The sequence below is a fragment of the Agrilus planipennis genome, unplaced genomic scaffold, assembly GCF_000699045.2.
Source record: "Agrilus planipennis isolate EAB-ADULT unplaced genomic scaffold, Apla_2.0 scaffold4, whole genome shotgun sequence".
Classification (NCBI taxonomy): domain Eukaryota; kingdom Metazoa; phylum Arthropoda; class Insecta; order Coleoptera; family Buprestidae; genus Agrilus; species Agrilus planipennis.
This window is the reverse complement of record NW_020442463.1, coordinates 2,008,931-2,031,243: the sequence shown is the minus strand read 5'-3', so window position 1 is coordinate 2,031,243 and position 22,313 is coordinate 2,008,931. Positions and strand designations below refer to the sequence as shown.

At 32.7% G+C, this 22,313-nt stretch overlaps 1 protein-coding gene across 2 annotated transcripts in view; it reads left to right on the top strand.

Annotated features, from left to right (window-relative positions):
- The window catches only part of LOC108735980 (zinc finger protein chinmo), a 92,953-nt gene extending 72,838 nt beyond the window's left edge, over positions 1-20,115 (top strand). For both annotated transcript variants that reach the window (XM_025980881.1, XM_018468222.2), the window contains exons 2-6: positions 1,588-1,737; positions 11,384-11,601; positions 12,327-12,870; positions 12,929-13,156; positions 14,255-20,115. In XM_025980881.1, coding sequence (XP_025836666.1) covers positions 1,588-1,737; positions 11,384-11,601; positions 12,327-12,870; positions 12,929-13,156; positions 14,255-14,478 — 1,364 coding nt within the window. In that variant the 3' untranslated portion in view covers positions 14,479-20,115. The remainder of the gene's footprint in view (positions 1-1,587; positions 1,738-11,383; positions 11,602-12,326; positions 12,871-12,928; positions 13,157-14,254) is intronic.
- The last annotated feature ends 2,198 nt before the right edge of the window (positions 20,116-22,313 follow it).

Below are 22,313 nucleotides of genomic sequence, written 5' to 3'. Positions count from 1 at the left end.
AAAAAGAAAAGCGCTTGACCTTTGCGTATACACAAAAGGACGAATTACGACTCTTGCCAAGTTTTTATCGATATTGTGGTGCATTGCCAAGTTCAAAAACGTGCAAACTCATAACGCTCAAAATTCTTTTTCTGAAAATAACAAAATAATTTCAAACTATTCAGCTTTACATATTGTTACGTTTCTGTTTCTAGTCTGTTTTCCGGTGTTTTTTTATTAACGAATATTAATAAAGCACATTTAGTGAATAATTTCTATGTGCAGATTACATAAATTAGTTCATTTAATGGGTGTACAAATTTACAAATAAAGATATATTATAAATATTGTTTAAATGAAACCGAGGGCTAACAAGAACACTATAGTGTAGAAGACATAAATTTAACAGAAATTTTAAATTTTCCTGCATACTTATAATAATAATCTAATTTTGATGTCGAAGATTTCTTTATAAAATCTAAGACTTACAATTACTGTTTAAGAATCATAACCAATATGGTATTCTTCAAGAACTTGGTCAGGGGATATGCAGGTACATTGTTTTATTTACTAAAACAAGTTTTTGTTTTCTTCACACCAACAATAACGTGACAAAAGGTACGAGTTTGTTACCTTAAATTATTAAAACTTGTGATAAAGATAAAAAAATTGAAACACTGCCAGAGGATTATTTTGTCTCTAATTGTAGGACAAGTAGAGGTTATAGGTATCTAAAGTTTATATATTTGGCATCTATGTCACATAAAGAAGGCATATTTAGATCATAATATGTAACGTGACTAGCTGAGACCGTCTAAATTTGGACGGTGGGTGCCGTTATCGATGGTGCATAGCAATTACATTTTAATTTTTGAATAATTTTATAATTAATATTTTAATCGTCAAACATTTTCAATTATCAATTCTAAGTAATCGATTAATTAGTATCAAATACTCAGGTCTGCAATCCCTTGAAACTGTGCAAAAAATCAAATTTTTACGAATATTCGTGGTGCACTCGCAAGGAAATTCAAAAAAACACAAGTAAAAGGAAAAATCCGAAAAATATTTTTTTAATTGTAATACAGTACAACCTCGATAATTCGAACGTGTGTTAATGCGAACAAGGAACACTTGAAGTCATAATCGTAGCAAATTTTGATAGTCTGAAAAAGTTCGAACAGCGCAGGCGGGGCAACGTCACTTCGCTCGAGAAGCGGCTGCTGGAGCTGGAGACATGCAAAATCTTACATTTGTCTATCTTACGAAGCTATTACGTTAACAGCTATGAAATAGCATCAAAATGCAAACACATTGCATTATCAGTATAGAAAAAAGTTGATATTATTACAAGTTCAGAGTCTGGAGCTACGACTATATCTTACAAGTTTACGGCTAACTGTGTGATGGATCAACGACAGTACCTAATTTTAGTGTACAACATTTATTAAGTGCAACAATTAGAACTTAGAATGCCGATTCATTATAAAAATGTATTATTATGCAAGTAGTTAATTAAAAGACTAAGAATAATTTAAGTACCTGTTTAACGTCAGTTACCTTATTTCTTGTTGATTAATATTAATTTTCATCTTTTTTTTGTTACAGCTAAAAATATTTTCCAATCTAGTGTTGAAATGGACACCCAGCAACAACAATTCTGTTTGAAATGGAATAGTTTTGGAACAAATCTCGCCACATCATTTAGCAATCTCTTCAAATCCGAAAGTTTAGCAGATGTGACGTTATTTTGCGAAGGTACGATTGACTTATTATATACATCAAACTTCATAAACTTTTTTCGCTTCTGTTAATTTCAATTTCATAGTAAAAAATTATTATATTGTATTAGTGAGATTTTAAAACCTTAAGAATTAGTTTATAGAAATACGACATTTATTAATTGCTTATTAACTATGAAACTCGTTTTTGTTGATTTGCTTTGCGTTAGAAATGTTTAGCAGTATATTTTATTTTTGAACAATTCAAATTTAAGACAGTCGCCAACCATAATACGGAGCGCATTGAAGATGTAATTTGCTAAGAATTGCGAAACGTCCAACCTATAATAGCAAATACACTTTAAACTGATTTATTGAATAATTTCTAGTTACTCTGACGTAGTTTTAGAATTTAATTGAATAGTAATAGCAAACAAATTTCATTCTGTTCAACTGCAAATTGCTCCAAAGAAAGATTAATTGTGGTTATGCAGTTGGGCTTTCGAATGGTTACTTAGAGGTGGAGAAGACAGAGGGCGATCAGGTCTTCGTCAACAAACCATTGACTGTCCATTGTTCATAAGAGCTTTGGAAACAAATAAACTATGATAAACAACAGGCGTTATATTTTCTTTCGGCATGTTGTGCGTGAAACATGTTAGAGGTTAGACGGTTCATCTTCCGAAGATTACTTTTGTGGCACGTACGTAGCCGGTCCATAATAACACATTTCTAGTAACGATGAAATGTAAAGGAAATTTTTTAGTATAGTCTTCTGTAATATCAACACACTTTTGACAGCTTTGAATTAACATCTCTATTTAAAAAAAAATATTCAGAACTTTGTTATCAAAATGACTTAAGGCAGCGCTTTTATCCTTCATGTCTCGCTTCAACTTTAGAAAAAGAACATACTCAGACGGCGAAGTTCGAATTGTACACGGGAAGGATCGACCTCAATGAAGGCGTACTCAACAATTACAGACTTCGGCAGTATTCACGGGGCATTATCATAAAGCAAGTGTAGAGAAACCTTTAGAGTTGTTAATCCTTTATCATCTTTCGAAGTTTATGTATTAGTGCAACGTAATATTCACTGGTTATGGTGGTATTCAAAGTTTTTTGAAATCAATCTTGAAAATCTTAAAATACAAGAATTGCTATATTTATTTCTGGCCTAACATTTATGACCGCAATTGGTTTTATTGTTTTTCAAAACATTCTCTATAAAAATCTTACACTTTTCCCACTCCGAGTAAGATAATTCTAAAACATGCGTTTTGAATACGTCTTCTAGTGTCGAAAATCCTTGACCATGTAATTTGTTTTTGATGTACGTTAATAAAGAAAGTTATTGGGTGCCAAATCAATTTGTGTTTTGGTCGATCAAAAATTCCGTTGTTTGAACCGATGTGTGAGAGCTCGCATTGTCATGTTGAAGAATGATTAGTCTTTTTTACTTTTTCGGTGGTCGTGTACCATTCAGAAATGACCATCGTACGTTGTTCTAGAGCCAGTGTCGTCAAGTTACCGCCGGTAATGCTTCGATGTGCTTCTTCCGCAAATAACTTTTGCTGGATTTGGTTCTTCTTGGAAGATCCATATGTAGTCGATTGCTGTTTTGCTTCAGGCTCATACGCGTAGATTGTTATACTAAAATTGCGCCTACTGATGGGGCACAAATTTGGTTATGCATAGGTAGCAGTTGCAGGTCGATATGTACCCCCCAAACGAAATAACTTGTCTGTTGCAGGTTTGTCAAACTCCTTTCGGTAAATCCCGAGGTAGACTCAGTCTCGCGTAGGATTAGACACAAAATCGTTAGGTAAAAATCGAAACACGCTGTTGGTTTGGACTTTGAAAGTCTTTTTGCCACACTTGATAATTAACTACCCAAACATAAGAGTGACGGAGCTTCGATCTTTAACCTCAAGAAATATCTATACATTCAACAAAACTTGACAGCTGCTCTTTCGGCTAAGAGTGCAAAGAGTACAACACTATAAATACTACAGTAGAACCTCTATAACTCGAACATCAAGGGAGACGCAAAAAAAATCGAGTTGTAGAGTTTTCGACTTATGGAGGATTTTGACTTAAGCAGATTTTGATTTAACTTGTAGAGGTTAAGATTTGGTTACTTACATTGTAGGCAAATCCTTAAAGTCGATAACTTAGTTTTTTTCAAACTATAGACGTTATAAGTTTCAAATTATCAAGTTGTAAAGGTTGTAAAATAAAACATTGCTATGTTAGAAAGAGTGGAGGTACGTGTCCAACCAGTCTTAGAACTTGACGACCTTATGATGATGATGGTCGAAGTACAGAGGTCCAATTTAATTTTTCGAGTTATAGAGGGAAAATATGTGCCAAAACGGCTTGCAGGGACTAATTTTTTCAACTAATAAATGGTTGAGATTTCGAGTAATTAAGGTTTTGGGGCTTGATGGGAAGGGAAGAATACATTTTTTCAAGTTTTGGAGGTTTTCGACTTATCGAGGTTCAACTTAAAGAGGTTCTACTGTATATAAATTTTTGCAGCCGCAATAACGCAGAAACCTTTCGTACAAAATTTCTCTAAAATGTACGAAAGTTTTACTTCGTTCTTTACTGTTGTAAAAGCTTTCATGATGTTTTCTTCGATAAACGTGATTGTTAGATCACATACCTAAGAAAATGCCACTTTTTGGTCAATGAGTGTGGTGGAAAATAGCATATATAATAGGGGAGGAAATTAACTAGCGGTTTGAGACACTTCAATTTTCCTACCTATGTTATGATTTAGTCGTTATTGCGGAGTTCAAGGCGGCTTAAATGATGTGATGGTCAACCCTCGGCCCATGCAAAAAAGAGTTGTCTACGATCTACGTCTCCGTTCTTAATATTTAATTAGGTATTCTATAATAGGCATTTATAGGTGTACGTATTGATTATAGGATCTTTATGAATGTTCTGCATGAAATTGTTCTACATTAACATTTTCATTGTCGTGGATACATGAAACATACAGATGGTAGTGATACATACAGTAGTACAGCAATGATGATTATTAACAAGGAGCTATAATAGTATGTACTCGAATTGGAGTACAAGGCACGTTAGCTTGCTCGGTAACTATTCAAAGCATGTGTGATGCTTCTTTAGATATTCTAATAGTGATTATTGACTTTTTAGTCGTAATGTCACGAATATTATTATCGAAATATTTTAAACAGCAAAAGCAGTCAAAAAGTATACAACAATTGTTATTTATTAGTACCTATTTATCTAAAGGTACAATCTAAAAATAAAAAAGTACTCAAAGTTTAACGTTTTTAAACAGTTATGTAGGGGTAACCACTTTTTGTGTCTACTTACAGGCGAAACATGTCTATTAAGTTATTACCACCTAAAAATTTCAAAGACGTACAAAATGTATTAACTGTTGTAAATTTGTCCTGAAAAAAATTGTCGCCTATGTATATTGAAAAATAACCCCTGACACGAAGTTACTACTATCACCCATAAACCATAAACATATGCCCACTAAAGACATAGGAAAAAAAAAAACAATTGCTTAAACTTGTTTTGTCGAACCGGGGTCGGTGGTGAGCAGCAACAATATTTTATGAATTTACAAAATTTTCGTTAAATTGCTAAATAATATTTTTTTAAATAATTTCGTTATGTTTTTTATTCGATAGTTTTATGAATCCTCAATATAATGATACCGATGCTATATATTAAAGCGTAACTTCAATCCGTCTCATATGATAACGAGTTATGAGTTCGATAAGTGAATCTCAGAAACAAAGGCTAATTGATATAACTAAAAAAGATACACACGCGAAAATTATGTCGGTATTTCAAATAAAAAACAAAGGAAATTAATTTTTTTATATACACCACGTGTTGATATTTATTTTTATAATGTATGAATTTTATATCAGTTGTACTTAAAGAATAATAGGACACCAGGTATAGATGGGATACAGACGAAATTTTAAAACATGCAGGACAAGAGCAAGTAGATATCCATATTTTTAAATGGACCTTGTTGGAGCATACGTAATCCTAAAATGTAGCATCGTACTGCAGATGGCGTTCACCACGCCATTTGTGGTATTTTCCAAGAGGTTAGAGATTGTATATTTAAGCTAGTTACTCACAATTACGACACGGGAAAAGTTCCTGAGGATTATAAACAGAACGTGGTAGTAACCATATCTAAAAAGAGAGGCGCGGATAGATGCGAGATATATAGAACAATTAGCTTAACTTCCCATGCGTCAAAAATCTTAACTAGAATTGTACAGAGGATAGAAAAAAGGGCGGAAGAACTATTAGGGAAAGATCAATTAGGGTTTAGAAGAAATAGAGCCCATTCTAGCTTTACGAGTAACAATAGAGAAAACGATAGAAAAAGAAAAGTGCTTTGGATTTTTAAGTTTATAAAAAGTTTTTGACAATGTTAAATCCGACAAGATGTTAAATATATTTAAAAATGTAGGAATGAGTTATAGAGATAGAAGAGTGTAATACTTAGTTTGTATAAAGAGCAGCAGCCATCGAAGACGCGATCAACATCGTTAAAGACAAACTGTAGAGTGAATATAAAGATAGGAGACAAAAGATAAGCAGAAGTGGCTGATCATAGGTATTTAGGAAGTCAGATAAGTCAGAACGGAAGGAGTAATAGGGATATAAAGCAGAGAATAGCGCAGAATCGAGTCGCCTTCAGGAAAAATAAGTCACTTCTATGCTCCTGAACGATTAATTTAGAAATTCGAAGAAAATTGTTAAAGGTGTATTTGGAATGCGGCGCTGTACGGGTGCGAAACAGACGGTGGGCGCGGCAGAAAAGAAAAGATTAGAAGCGTTCGAAATGTGGTGTTAGAAAGAACAGAGAACAGAGGAATCTATGGAAGTCAATAAAAAATAGGCGAGATAGTTTGGTAGGACACCTGCTTAGACAATGATGGTCAAGTCAAGACATATTGGAGGCAGAATCAGAAGTTAAGCGAAGTAGAGGTAAACCTAGATAAGATTACTGTTCGCAAAAAGTTAAGGAAGTATGATATTCTAGTTTTAAGGAAATGCGAAGAATTAGCTCAGAATAGGAAGGAGTGGAGGTGCGTGTCCAACTACTCTTGGGACTGACGACCTTATAATGATGACGATGTATCACAATATTGTTCGAAAATCGTACCTTGTTGGGGTTGTTTTATAAAAAAAAAAGATCGTGAAAAATTTATGAGACGGTAAAATTTGGAAATTTTCAATTTGTAAATATATCACGTTTTTAAACCACTAGGGAATGTACCTTGAATAAATAAAAATAATAAATAGGTACCATAATAAAACGAGTTAAATTACTGATTAAGTATCAGGGTTTGTCTTTAAAAAAGATGCGTGCTCTTTACGTTTTTTGACGACAATTATTTACAATATTTTTTTTGTGGCGCTTAATTTAACCGTACTTTCAATGGAGATTATGCTATTTGCGTGTTAAGATAGTTCTACCACTGAAAAAGCAAGCGCAACAAAATTGTTTTTTTTTTTTAATAACCACTGGTACTACTTACTTAAAGTTATTGTAATAGAAAACTTCATAATATTATCTCAAATTATAAAAATAAATAACATACTTAGTATATATGTATAACAAAAGAAATTACTGTTTTTTATTTGATATACTGACATTCTCGCGTGTGCATCCTTTTTTTCTGATTTATCAATTTTTTTGTGTCATTTTTTTTTCTTTTCTGAAATTGGCTTATCGAGCTTATACCACGTAATCGTATAAAAGGGACTGAAGTTACGCTTTAATGTATGTCAATATCATTATTGTTATTGAGGATTTAAAAAACTGCCGAATAAAAAAACCTGAAATTATGAAAAATAATGATCATTAGAAATTTAACGAAAATTTTGTAAATTCATAAAATATTTAATTACAATTAGTTGCGGCCACCCCAGCAGCTTGACTTTTTACTTGACAAGATAGGTGACATTCCACTTTACAACTTTGTTAAAATGTTTAAAGGGCATTCAATATCAAAAATGAATACTGTATTATGAAATATAAATATTTAACTATAGAATGACGCTGATTTCGTGTCTTAATTGTTATAAACAAATATACAGTGATTAAAAAAATATAACTCCGCTTCTAGAGGCCTTACACAATGCAGGATTTACCAATCAACCTAGAGACTGCAGATTTTAGAGTTACAAAAAGTGCTCATGCAACATCCCATTAATTTAGAGGTCAATTTGATTCTTCATACTATTCATTGTCACACGTTTCCACTATCAAGACATCAATACTTATGTAATTTTTTCTGCTACTTTTACCCGAACTTGGATATAGCTCTTTGCATTCTGGTCATAAATTATTTTGAAGAAAAAAGCTATCCTTGTTTAAATCAAGTGAAGAATTATGAGGGGTCTTCGTTATCTGAAGAACAAGTTAAATTTTTGGATCTTCAATGTATTGATAGATGCATAGATAATGAACATCATCAACTTTGACGTTCGAAAATGTGTCGGTCAATTTTTGTCCAAGTCTGTCTGGTTTGTAAAAGAATGTCCCATATAATAGCTTGAACAGGTACACACAGTATGTACTGTTATTTCTAGGCATAGGTATAACAAGGCAAAAGGTAATGGTTACTTAATGGCACCTAATAAATCACCCTAATCCGATCAACATTGGTTGTCTATCTTAATTTTTGTTATTTAATTCCTTAACAAAATCAAAATATTTCTGTTTGTCTAACATCTAACAAAAATCGGGCTTTGTACTTTTCTCAAGTTCTAGGAATTTATTAAGTTTTAAGTTTTTTTTTTAAATAAACCAAAAATGAAGTGCCTTCAAAAAAAGCGCTTCGTACTTGGGTAGATAACGACAGCTTATTTTTGAGACTTCGACAACTCTTCTAACTTGTATATATACATCAAGAGTAATTCATTCAATAAGATTCAATAAAATATCGTTTGTCTGGAAACGACTGATATGGGTCCTTAAGAAAAGTTAATCAGGCACTGGTTCTATAGTCACTTTTTTAAAGTGTGTGTTTCGATTTCAGTAATCGTTTACAAAAAAAATCAAATCTAGAGTTCATAAGAGGCACGTGAGGTCACTTGTTTATAACAAAAAACGAACCCTTTTTTGATAAGATAAACTTGATGACTCTGTTAAAGCTTGAAATTGGTGACCATTCATAGCACGTTTTGGCTGAAAGAAAGTAGATTTTTATAAACAAATAGCAATATTTCGACAATAAATTGTCCAATTTGTTTAAAACAATATCAATTGAGTAAAAATTTGAACAGCTTCAATTTTAGATAATAAAAGTAATAAAAATTTTTCGTGACAACGCGGGCTCTACTTAACGACAAAGAAAGAGATGCGTTTGAGAGAGAAAAATTGTAAATAATCAACATGTAAGCAAAGGTCATTTTAGATCGGTTTTTTTACGAAAAATTTGTTTTGATGAAAAAATTTATTTGATGATTTTTTTGTAAGTTTCTAGAAATTAAAAAGTAATTTTTTTTTGCAACTTTGGCCTCTCCCCCACACTAATTACCATTTTGATCACTCATATTGTGCTCAAAGACATAAATAATGTCCAATACGTGGCATCCTGTTGCCAATAATTTTGTAAATTTTCCCCACTCAATGGACTAACACGTTACGCCGAATAGTTGTGTAATTGGCTACACCGTGTACCCCCCAAAATTTTGCATACTTTAATAATTACTTCACATAGTTTACGATCGGAGAGGTCTTTTTAAGATCCACATTACTGTAAATAAAAAGAAGGATATAATTATGTCAAGACTATTCGTTCGTGTTGTCTTTTTCATTCTGTAACTTTATGATCTTAATAGTAATAAAATAAAAAAATATTTGGTTACAGTTAGAATAGGCTAGGTTCATAAGGTTATGGTAGGAAAAGAGGATACGAACGAAGTGGGTGTTGTTGTAGTCATGTCCGTTCTTTTGTTTACGGGAATGTGGACCTTTTAAATACTTTTTTTTTGTATAATTATCCTTTGCATCCTTGACTAGCACCAACTAAGTCTTTCAATTGTTCGAACATTGTCTTGATAACCGGAACATCACTTAATTTTAATCTCTTAAATTTTATATTATAGATTGCATAGAATTTCATTGTAGTCAAGTACTTACGAAAAATAAATAAAAAGTAATGTCACGTTTTGCATCAATTTTAAGTTTGTTCTCGTTTTCTGTCATCTACTCCAAAAAGATGCCATTTAATTTAATAAGCTACGTATATACAGTAGTGACGAGTTAAGAATCGAATATAGATATACATACAGTGTAAACTCTTTATAAAGTTACTCGATTTAACGACAAACTCCTTAACACGTCGAAATTGCTTTACTTTGGTTGGACAACAATGCGACATTAGAAATCATTAAGCAGTACTTTCTAAGTTGCCGAAATAGATAAGAACTGCAGCTGTGTACGTTGTTGAAGAAGACGATCCTGTCCCTCCACCAAGCATCAAACAAGCACTTGATGCAGCGAAACTATTAAAAAAATACTTTTTATATAATCAAATTGATCCGGCAGTATCTCAAGATATGAGTAAGATACGTAACAAAATACAATTAAAAAAATTGAAGCAGCAAAAAACATCAGACGAAGATAACAGGCTATACGCAATGTATGAATAATAATGTTCGTGTGCAAAATGTGTACTATATTGGTAAATGCATATTATTATAGAATAGCAAAATAATATCTTTTATTTCTCTCCATTTAACGACCACTCTTTATAACGCCGAAAAATGTTCAGTCCCTCAAGTGTCGTTATATAGAGTTTACACTGTATTTTATTACTTGCAATCATCAACGTACAACGTAGTACAGGAAAAATAGGTGTAGTATCTTTTCGTATAAATAATAAAATAATATAAGTCCAGCAAATTTAATTTACAGTTTTTGAAATAATTTGTCCAAAAGATTTTGAAAGTTCGGTTTGTTTAGGACAGTTTCGAAAACTAGGGGATATTTTCAGTTATAATTGACAGTTAAAAAAATATATCGAGTTCTGATGAAGCCAATAGTGGCGAAACAATTGTTACTTTTTTAAACAAAAGTGTGCATTTTCGCTCATGCGATATAAAAAGAATTCCAACGAAGAAATGTGTAATTTCCATGTTTAGCTAATATTTTATTAAGTTGGACAAGTTCGCAAAAAACACTAAATTATATTTTTTATACGTATTTACAGTTTTCACGTCGTAGAACGAACAGTTATCAATAATTATTATTAACTGATAAGCATAACCTTTAATTTAAAACTTATAACTGTTTAATCTGTGTTGTATTAAGACATGATTTTGCAGTGTATGAAATTGGCAAGTCTACTGCTTATTTCATGAATTTTGCCGGGTACACGTAACAGGCAATTGTATGTATTTGGCGTTCTCTTAATCATATATATTAACTCTATGTTTATTAATTTATAACGATCACATAAAACAGCTATTTCTAGTTTCTTGAACAATATGATGAATTATTATTAGAATTTCCTAGTTTTTTGTCTCTAATTCAAGTACACACATAGGCACTAGTTTGTTTATTTCTGCTAAGTGAAATAAGAAACATTGAACGCGTTTTTATTTGCTTTGTAACTTTCTTGTTATCTTTTCCTTTATTTTTACAGGGGTAACATTCAAGGCTCACAAATTGATATTAGCTGCGTGTAGTAAGCATTTAGCTGACCTCTTCGAAACAGCCCCATTACATCAAAATTTATTGGTAATATTAGATGGCACGTCAGCAACGAACATGTCCGCTTTATTGGAGTTTATGTACAAAGGGGAAGTACACATTTCGCAAGACGCTCTTTCGAGCTTTCTCAAGGCAGCTGAATGTCTACAGGTAGGGTATAAGCTTAATGTTTACATGAAATTCATCATCATAAGGTCGTCAGTCCTAAGTCTGGTTGGATACGCACCTCCACTTTTTTCTATCCTAGGCTAACCTTCCCATTTCCTTAAAACATATATATATCTCACATCCTTATCTATTTGCGAACAGTAATCTAATCTAGGTCTACCTTTATTCATTTTAACTCCTGTTTCTGTTTCTAGTATGTCTCTGACTAGCCCTTCATGCCTAAGAAGGGCCTACCAACCTGTCTCGTCTTTTTCTTATTGATTTTCATAAATTTCTATTCTCTTATTATTTCGAATACCTTTTTATTTCTAATCTTTTCTATCCACGGTATCCTCATCATTCTTTTGTAACACCACACTTCTAACCTTTTTTTTTTCCGCCGCGCCCACCCATAAGATTCGATGAATTAATATATAAACACTAAGGAAGTAAAATAATTGACAGATTTTCCTAAATTTGCTGAAGCCAAAATGTTTGTGCCAAATTGTAATGTATCACCATGGGGGCGTCAGTCTTCAGCCATTCTCCACGTTTCCCCAAAACCAGAAAGAACCATATGTGAACCGTCATCTATTTTGTTGTGTCTACCTTTTTACGCTTTTAATATCTAAAACCAACCATTTATTACAAGGTGCCATATTATCCTACGTCTCCTTTTCTTTATTAACATCTATAGCGTCTTATCGGTCTTGTTTTCTATATTATAGGTAAAGGGTTTAAGTATCGAACACGAAAAACTGGCAGTGGCCCAGAGTCAACCGAATATTGACTCGTCATTGGAATCACCTACCTCAAGAAAACCATTCCGAGTTCTCAAAGATGACTCGGATCAAACTTCGAATATGCAACAGCAGCAGCAACACCAGCCCGGCTCGTCACCGTCTTATTCACCCTCAATGTCACCATTCATGCATCCATCCCAATACAGACAACAATTCGACCAACGTCTACCTCCAACGAATACTTCTTTTGAAACAGCTCAACAGCAAAAACGATCACTGCGCAGCCCCAACGATATGCTACAAGAAAGGGCGTCCGTGTTAAGGGACGGAAAAGCTGCGACGCGACCTAATTCGCCACCCCCTGTTTCTTTAGGGTACCGCTTGTCATCATCAGGTTCTTGTCCGCTTCCATCTCCACATGATGAAGGAGGGAATTCAGAGGCGCATTACCATCCGGACCCGTCAGCTACTTCATTAGTGTGTCCAGAGAATGCTAGTGAACATTGTCAGGATCCAGGATGTCCCGAAGGTAGTGTTTTATTGAAAGATTCATGAAGAATATATTTATGCTCTTCTAATGTTTTTAGATTTACGTATGAAAATTGACCCAGTGCAGGAGGAACATTTAAGTACATCAGGGAACGGAAATATAGGAGAAGGTGGTAGCGGAAGTAGCGGAACAGCAGCTCCAAACGGTTCAGTGGGTCCAGTAACGAGTTACGATATAAAAAGGAAAGATACGGATTTGATGTCTGCGACATTATGGAATTCGGTCGGGAAGATTGGAAAAAGTGGTTCTGTTACCACACCTGATGGTAAGGGCATTTCTTTTTTTGGTAATTTTTTACGTTAGTTGACATTGGAATTGAGACATGAAGTTTAGTGAGGTAGGTAGTACCCACCAAGTAAAGTAGTGTAGTAGTATTTACTAGAATTTTGTTTATTATTTGTTTAAAAATGAATGTGAGTGAGATACAGACCCTTAAAGTTTTCTTAATCGGAGGAAATTTCGGTAGGTACGGCCCTGGCTTCAGCCTTCCGTCAGCTGTTCCCGCCAAACATCGTTTGTCCTAAAAGATCCTCCACATTATTCCAATATATCAGCCAGGGGCATTGTAGAAACTCGAGTCTGTCATAAATCTACCTAACTAAACAATGACGTCATCAATGCATATTTGGCGAGAACAGCTAACGAAGGGCTGCAACCAGAGCCGTACCAACCGGAATTTCCTCATTTATCCTGTATCTCAAGCTACATTGGTTTCCGCATGGAATTAATACTACCACACGATTCTACTTGGTGAGTACTACCTACCTGACTAAACTTCATGTCTCAATTCCAATGTCAACTAATGTAAAAAATGACCCTTTTTTTTAGTTTTATTTTGAATTACTTAAATATAAACGTTTGGCCTCATCATCATAAGATTATCAGTCCTAAGACTGGTTGGACACGTACCTCCACTCTTTCCTATCCTGAGCTAAACTTCGCATTTCCCTAAAACTAGAACAGCGAAGGATGTGCGCTATTTTCGAATAGTAATCTAATCTAGGTCTACCTTTACCCCTCCTAACTCCTGTTTCTGCCCTACCAACCTATCTCGCCTATTTTTTAGTGTCTTCCATAGAGTCCTCTGTTCTCCTATTCTTTCCAATACCTCTTCATTTCTAACCTTTTCTACCCACGATATCCTCATCATCCGCCTATAACACCACATTTCGAACACTTCTAACCTTTTCTGTTCCGCCGCTCCCACTGTCCATGTTTCGCACCCGTACAACGCCGTGCTCCAAACATACACCTTTAACAACCTTTTTCGAATTTCTAAATTAATGGTTCGCGGTCATAGAAGTGACTTCTTTTTATTAAAGGCGACACGACGTTTGGCCTAATACTCTTTTTTTTTATGTAGGCAAAAAACTGAAGTGTCCTTTCTGTGAAAGATTGTACGGTTACGAGACGAACCTACGAGCTCACATTCGACAACGCCACCAGGGTATTCGGGTGCCGTGTCCTTTCTGCTCCCGCACATTTACCCGGAATAACACGGTAAGGCGACATATAGCTCGGGAACATAAGACGGAGCTGAGTCTTAAGGCATTCCAACAGACTCAGCAGGCGCATAACCATAACTAGCAAGCACTCTCACAATATACCACAGCCACCATCACAAAACAGTGAATGTTTTAGGTGCACGTGCAGTCGCCGCGCATGCGCACTAAATTCTCGTGCGTTGTAAATAAAAATGGGTAGTAAGAGGACTCCGTGTATGCGCGGCGATCGATTACTTGTCTGTGTTGTTAATTAATAATATTAATAACGATAAATATAATTGTTTTTGTTTTGGATTTTTAAAGTTCAAATGTTACAAGCTGGTCTTGCGTTTTTAAGAGGATTTTGTTTGTAACTGTTAATGAAAACGGGTGTGGACCAACGGACTGCTACTTAGGTCCGTGGTCCTTTTTTAATTATTAATTATTATCGTAATATTATCATACCTTTGTATGTACGGTTTCCGTTTCTAATTTAAGTTTGTTAGGTTTTGCTATATAGTTTTAATGTCAAGCAGATATAAACGAAATAGGAAATAGTTATATTAAACTGTTAAGCATAAAGGTTCATGATAATTTTAGGGGTGTGCAGGCTACTAAATTGACCAGTTTTTACAGATCTTTAACTCAATGCAATCAGGTGAATAGAATAACGGTCTAGTTGCAATACGAAGCTTTTTTTTACGATACCGTTCTCAGGAATTTACCTCCATCATTTTATAGTAATTTTTTAGTTATATTAGGGAGATACGTTATGTACTCGCGATTTTGATAGCAGTAGAATTTTTGTTTATATTATATTATTTGTTTTTTGTTCAGTTTTGTCGAGTGAAAGACAAACGATGCATATTAGTTTGCTTTGTGTAGGATATTTATTTTATTTTATGTTTTTTGCAAATGAATTAAAGTTACTCTCAACATTGCTCCTAATCGATTTAAGAGATGAATTATAAGAAGTGATGGAAAACGTGAACCATACGAAAGAAATATCAGTATACTATGTCCCAATCTACCTCAGTCTACCTCATTTATTATTTTTTTATATTTATACACATAATTATTACACATTTACATTGTTTTATAGTTATAACGTTAGATACATACACGTAGATGTTAGGATGCACATCCCTAAATAAATTTTTTGGCTCTGGCAAGAAAAATGGGTACATACTTATCAGTAAGGTGGTTTAAAATATTAATATCAACCTTTGAAATAAGTCTGTAACCCACCAGCCTCCATTACGAATTCTTCAGTAATTTTTATGTTATACTAGTCATCTAAGTGCAACAAAACCTCAAAACTAGTAATAATTTTATCTAGTATTTAGTTTTATGAACTCAGGTAAATGCTTGCGTGTTTAGGTATTTGTTGCTATTTCAGAGGTGTGTATGTATTTCAAATCAAATTCAAATTTATATTTTTGTACCCATTTTCCGAATTTAGTTGCTTTAATTTGTAGATGTTAATTATTAATTAATTAAATGGGTGTTTTAAGATGTTCAACATCTTCGGCAATGTGGGGAATGTATTTTTGGCATCTTCTTCGAATGACGATACCGTGACGTTCTTCTTTATTACAAAAACATCTGCATTACTTACGTGCAGAAGTTGAAACCGCAAATACCTCATAAAGTACAAATCTCAAAGCATACTGTTGTATATTAGAGAAGAGCTATATAAATATATTAAACAGAACAGAAGATATTTGTAAATGTATACATTATATAAGAGAATATGATCTTTATTGCAGTTTTTATCGTTGTATTTTCTACAAGGAGTTTTGCTTTTAAATGACAACTTGTTTGCTCAAAAAAAAATAGAAAAAATATAGGAATATTGTCGTAATCAGCAAACAAAAAGATACACAGTTTTTGTTCCTTGATTTATAATGCCAATTTTTATGGTTGTTAAAGTAAATAATACTTAGAAGTAAGTGTTTGATAAATGTTGCATTTTATTGGTGTATATAGTCCGTCTGTTTAAATTTAAACTAGTGTAACTGTCTTCATAAATTATATGAATTAAGTAACGAAACTTCACGTTATTGTCATTTTGAAGATTCTTAAAAAAATTACATAAAACATCTAAAGTGTCATAAGTGTATTTAATGTTTACTAGTGTGGTATGCAACCGTGAAATATCCTAAGCACTTGCTGTTCATCCCCCAATTTAACCCTATACTTCATAAAAAAAAAATGCTGTGAGTAGTAGTTATGTGAGCATCTTTGAATTATTGCATAAGAAAAGTGTAAAATTTTGTGTTAAAATGGGAGAAAATGAGCCAGAGGATACTTTTTTTTTTAATTTCTCAGATCGACTGAAAAAAATAAATACACTAGAAATTTCGACTACATTTTGTTAATCTTACTTCCAACTCTTGTAGTACTTCTTCAACTGAAGTAATACAAAGATTTCGGAAAGATTAGTTAATTTTTACCGTCATTCCTCTTGCTTATTTTGCGTCCTTTAGGAACCCTGTATGTGACAAAAAAAGAATAGTAACAAATATCAAAGTTACGATGGTTTCACAGTTAGTTGTCAACAGTAATGGATTTTTGTTTTGTTTACTAGTCATACACAATTCACTTCCCAGTCTACCTCAGGTATACAGTATTCGATTTTTTTAAAGTTAAATGCTTATATGTAATCTCAGCTCGACTTTTTTATTAACTAAAGAGTTTCTATTACATTGTTTAGCTGTATTTCATTATAAATATAAAAATAAGAGACATCTTTAGGTTATAAGAGTGATATTTATTTTAGGTGATATTAAAGGTGTCTCTCATTTTTAAACAAATCGCTCTATATTTGTAGAGCATTATGAGTAAGTTCATTTAAGGAAAATTTCCAGAAATTTTGTTTTATAATTTTTCGGCAGGTTTTGTTGATTTTGATTTGGTCATTTGAATTGGAAATTATTTTTTAGCAGTTACAATAGCTACTTTTGTTTTGCATAAACGCATTTAAAGTACTTTTGCTTATTGTAGGGTCATTTTTGATGGATTTTTTGCCTATATTTTGTAGTACACATTTAGAAATCTAATTTTTCGTTTTTAAGAGTGGTATTTTGTTTTTACATGCAGTTATAATTATTTCCAGCCCTGCGATTACAATAAAAAAGTACTTACATATTTGAAATTATTATATTTGTTGCTGTATATGCAAATGTGTTGTTGTGATTCAAATTCATTTATTTCCTTATTATTACCATGTTTTCTGTTTCCATGTACTAATTTTTTCTTTATAGATAAAATTAATGTGTGGCATTCAGGGTTCAAAACAAATCCTTGTAAATATTACATTTAATTTAGTAATTCTAATTTGTTATTTTTTTTTTTCGTTAATGAACACTTTCAGTTAGTTCGTTTATGCCCAGTTGTTTTTCATCAATATACTATTACATATATTTTTAAAAAATTGTTATGCACATCATTACCACCGTTTAGTTCTAGGTAAGGTAATAAATAGTTTTAATAGTAACATGACATCAGTATCGAAGGAAAACCAGGAATGCCGATTGAGAAAATTTTTTACTGAAAAAATCTAGAATGGAGCATGCAATATATTTTGATATATTAGGTATAGCGAATTACTGTAAGCATACAATCGGCACCGGTTGGATTTAGTAAGTAAAGGTTAAATTTGTAGAATTGCGATGTGAAGAAGTATATTGTAAGGTTTTGTATGTTTCTATGAAATGTTGTTCATCCCAAATCAAGTTGCTTAAATGTAAAATAAAATAAGCAACTAATTGTCTACTTACATATGTAATAGGCAATTTTGTACTGGTTGAATTTTCTACACAGTTAAGAGTAAATAGTCTGTAGGTGGTCTATAGTTGCAGAAGCCATTAACTACAAGATTTTTAGTATGATGAAATATCTGTCATTATAATGTTTAATGTTGGCATATTTAAAAAAAAATAGATACACAGGCGAAAACATTACCTATGAGTAGCACATTGGCCTACACCTTTCTGGAAAAATTTAAATTATTTAAGAAAAATTAGAAACTGTCTAAAACTAAGATACAATTGTTATTTAGTATGCAACTTTAGGTTTAGAACAATATAAACTATTGCCATTATTCATATTTAGACAATCAAAGTAATGTATTTACCTAAAATACGTTCTATCTATTTACATTTTAGCCAAAAGCAATAATAACGTCTGCTAGTACCTGTATGTAAATATGTATAAGTAGATTTTGACTTAACCCCAATTATTTGCTGTATGTTTTAAAATCGGAATACTGTATTTCGTTGTTATATAATGACAGCGTCTGCTAATTACGAGACCTCCTTCCTAATGTTAATTGCTAAGCAGTTTAATGAAAAGATACAACAAAATAAAAGATGATGATTCATTAAACTTAAAGATCTGTGTAGTTACAGGCTTCCAAAAAGATTTTATGTGATGGTATGTAGAATTAAATCAGTTATTTGGGTTGAACTTGAGAACAGTTAGTTCATATTTTTATTGTAAAATTCTGATACGTTTTACTTATTTGCCGTGGGTGTACCTAACTGTAAGAGGGAGTTGATGTTACGAATTTCTAGCAAAATTTTGAGATCATGCCGCACACGTCAGCAGCATGATCGTTTTTAATAAATGTTGAACCCTACCTGGACTATTATAAACTGAAGTTATTAAGAATCACATTAGCACATTGTAAACGTTTAATTGCTGACTTTTTGTTGACAAATGGTTTTCTTTGTCTCTTTTTCTATACTAGAACAATAGTGGCAATGCAATTCGACCGCAATTTACTGAACAATAAAAAAAAAAACTTTTTTTTTACTTTAAAATCTCAGGTATATTCAGGGAACCTGCGTTTATTATTAAGTATACATTTCAGGGAATTACAGGTAATTCATTAAATGTCTAAATGTTGTGTGTATGTATGTGTGTGTTTAAATGAAACGAGTGAATGTGTTATGACCGGGATGTTTTGATGATATTTTGCTTTATTCCAATGGCCGTTCGAATGGAGCTTAACTGCATCCAGCCAGTTTAGATTTTTGTGCTGAATAGTACGATAATAAATAATATAAACTACAGTACAAATAGGTAACTACCTCATGAAATATAACGAAACAATTCAAAGTAGTTTTGTTGGCCTTTTTCGATAAAATACAAATGTAAAAAGTATTTCACGCACATTTATATAAACTTCGCTACCTCTGCACAGTCTCAGGAAATAAATAATAAACGTATAATAGTATAAATTACATAGTGTATTCGCGCTTGCCTTTTCTGATGGTATACATTTTATCGAATCTCCGTTATAAGCTAAAGCAACAATACTATACCTTCACATTATGTATCGTTACTGCAAATATTGCAAGTGTTAATATAATAATAAAATGCTGTATATTAAAAATTAATGTTTATAAACTTGATGTTTAGACATACAAAGTTCGAGTTAAAATTCTCCATGTGAAATAATAATATTTCTAAGATTAATGCTCAAATAATATTTTTCGTTTTGCTTTCACAGACATTTTACAAAAGCAATTGTAAAGATGATTGTCAACTGTTCAGTGTGCGCCAGGAATATTGCATTGCCACGTGTTGTGTATTTGCCTAAAGGGCAGAAAACTCTGTACGCTCGGAGTATAACAACTATTGTAACTGTACATAAGTAATTTAAAATCAAGTAATTTACAATGTATTCATGTTTGTTTTACCTTATTAATTTTAATAAACAAATTGACGTTTACTTAATGTTTTATTGTAGACTAGCTTTTATTCCACCACTTGATGAAGAAAAGATATCCTTGTAAGAAAACTTTAAGAAAACACTTGGTATGGTAATTTCACAATGGAATTTATTAAAAACTCTGTCAATTGTTTCGGCGATTAAGCTATTTTCAAAGAGTATCTGTATCTGTAATTTGCTGATTTTTTTTTATAATTCAAACATGCTTAACCAAGTCAATTTACGAAATGATATCCTACATAAGTAAATAACTCCTTTTCATATTTTTAAAAAGTATCATCAAAAAAGGTAACTATTTCGATAACACAGATACTTAAAATTTATTAGTACTTAAAATACTACTGGAGTGGTGTGAAAAATAAAATCGTCAAGCGACAGATCTGATAATCGATTGGGGTCGACAGTCGAAGGTTGCTAACCCTGCTACTCTGCTAAACACATACCTAATGGATAAATATTCGATGCAATTTGTCTATATGTATAATAAGATCTGGGCTCGTTTAGGATTTGTTTAATTAATGAGAATTCTATAGTTTCTTGTTTCTAAGTTTACTTGTGTTGTACTTTAACATAAATGCCCGAATGCCTTCGAAATTTCAATCCCCATTTGTATTGCTTTCTATTGTATCGACCCGCTTTTTGTCATAAATGAATCGCGAAATTCTAGAGCGAAAGATTTAAAGACAAACGTCCAAAACAAATTCCGACTAAATTCCTGTAAAAATGCGGAATTTGCGCAAAAAACGATTTTCTAATGAAATATTTCACTTTGAGTCATTATTCTATTTATAAACGTAAATTGATGTGTGAAAAATAACTCATTGGTATTGAATTTCATCTTAGAAGATTTTGTATGGAGATTAGTCTAGAGATGTTTTCAATTCGATATTGTGAAGGTTAGCGCAGGACAGGAAAGGTGGAGGTGCGTGTCCAACCAGTCCTTAGGACTGACGACCTTATGATGATGATGAACTACGACACATTTTTTTTCCGAAAAAGTTGTTATTTCTTATGGTCAATTTCATCCCTTTGACATTTTTGCCAGTAACACAGAAAAGAAAGTTATTAATTCTATTTGACAATAAATATGTATTATATATATAAAAACAGCTCATCTCATAAGTAGATCATGTCTGTATAATAACAATCCCTCGCATTATTTTTAACATCAGTAACATTTCCATCAAAGTTTATTAAATGTTTTTTTTTTTGAGTTATGAAGAAAAAGTAATTTTTGCAAAAATTATCATGCACCTTTTTTGTAGTGTACCTACTATCTCTCAGCGACATTCATGACTTAATCCATCATGTCATGCTCCGTCTCAACTAAACCGTGTAGGTAAGTATTACACAATTTAAAAAATTATATTAATATACACCGTCAAATTCCGTGCACATAGAGCAACCACAGGTGACTGGGATTAAAATAAGCCGACTAAAATCTAACTTATTTATACGCTAGTTCGTAAGAGGGCGCCAAAGGTACCAAAAAAGCCCCCATACAATTCCTGTTCGGAACCGAACGTGTATACATACATATTTTACATTAGTTTATTCATTTCTATTTATGTGTTTAGAATTTAATTAATTTTTCCTTTTCGCTGTACATATTCAAAAACTATTCAGAATTCATGTTTTATTTGTCTTGTCAATTGAGTGTGTTGTAAATTTAAACAATTCTTCTGTATGCCTTCTTTAGTGTTAGGCTTCTCCATTAAGACGATTTGTAACAGTTTGCTTTTACAATTAGTTTCGGATCCCAATAATACTTGCTTTTCCTCCTCATCATCATCATAAGATCGTCAGCCCTAAGACTGGTTGGACACGTACCTCCACTCTTTTCTATCCTGAGCTAATCTTCGCATTTCCCTAAAACTAGAACAACCCATATCCTTAACTATCTGCGAACAGTAATCTAATCTAGGTCTACCTCTACCCCTCCTAACTTCCGTTTCTGCCTCTAATGACTAGACCTTCATGCCTGAGAAGTTGTTCTACTAACCTATCTCTCCTATTTCTTACTAACTTCCATAGTGTCCTCTGCTCTCCTACTCTTTCTAATACCTCTATCCACGGTATTCTCATCATTTGTCTGTAACACCACATTTCGAATCTTTTCTTTTCCGCCGCGCCCACTGTCCATGTTTCGCACCCTTCCAAAAATACTGATACCTATCGACACTACACTAAGCATTTCT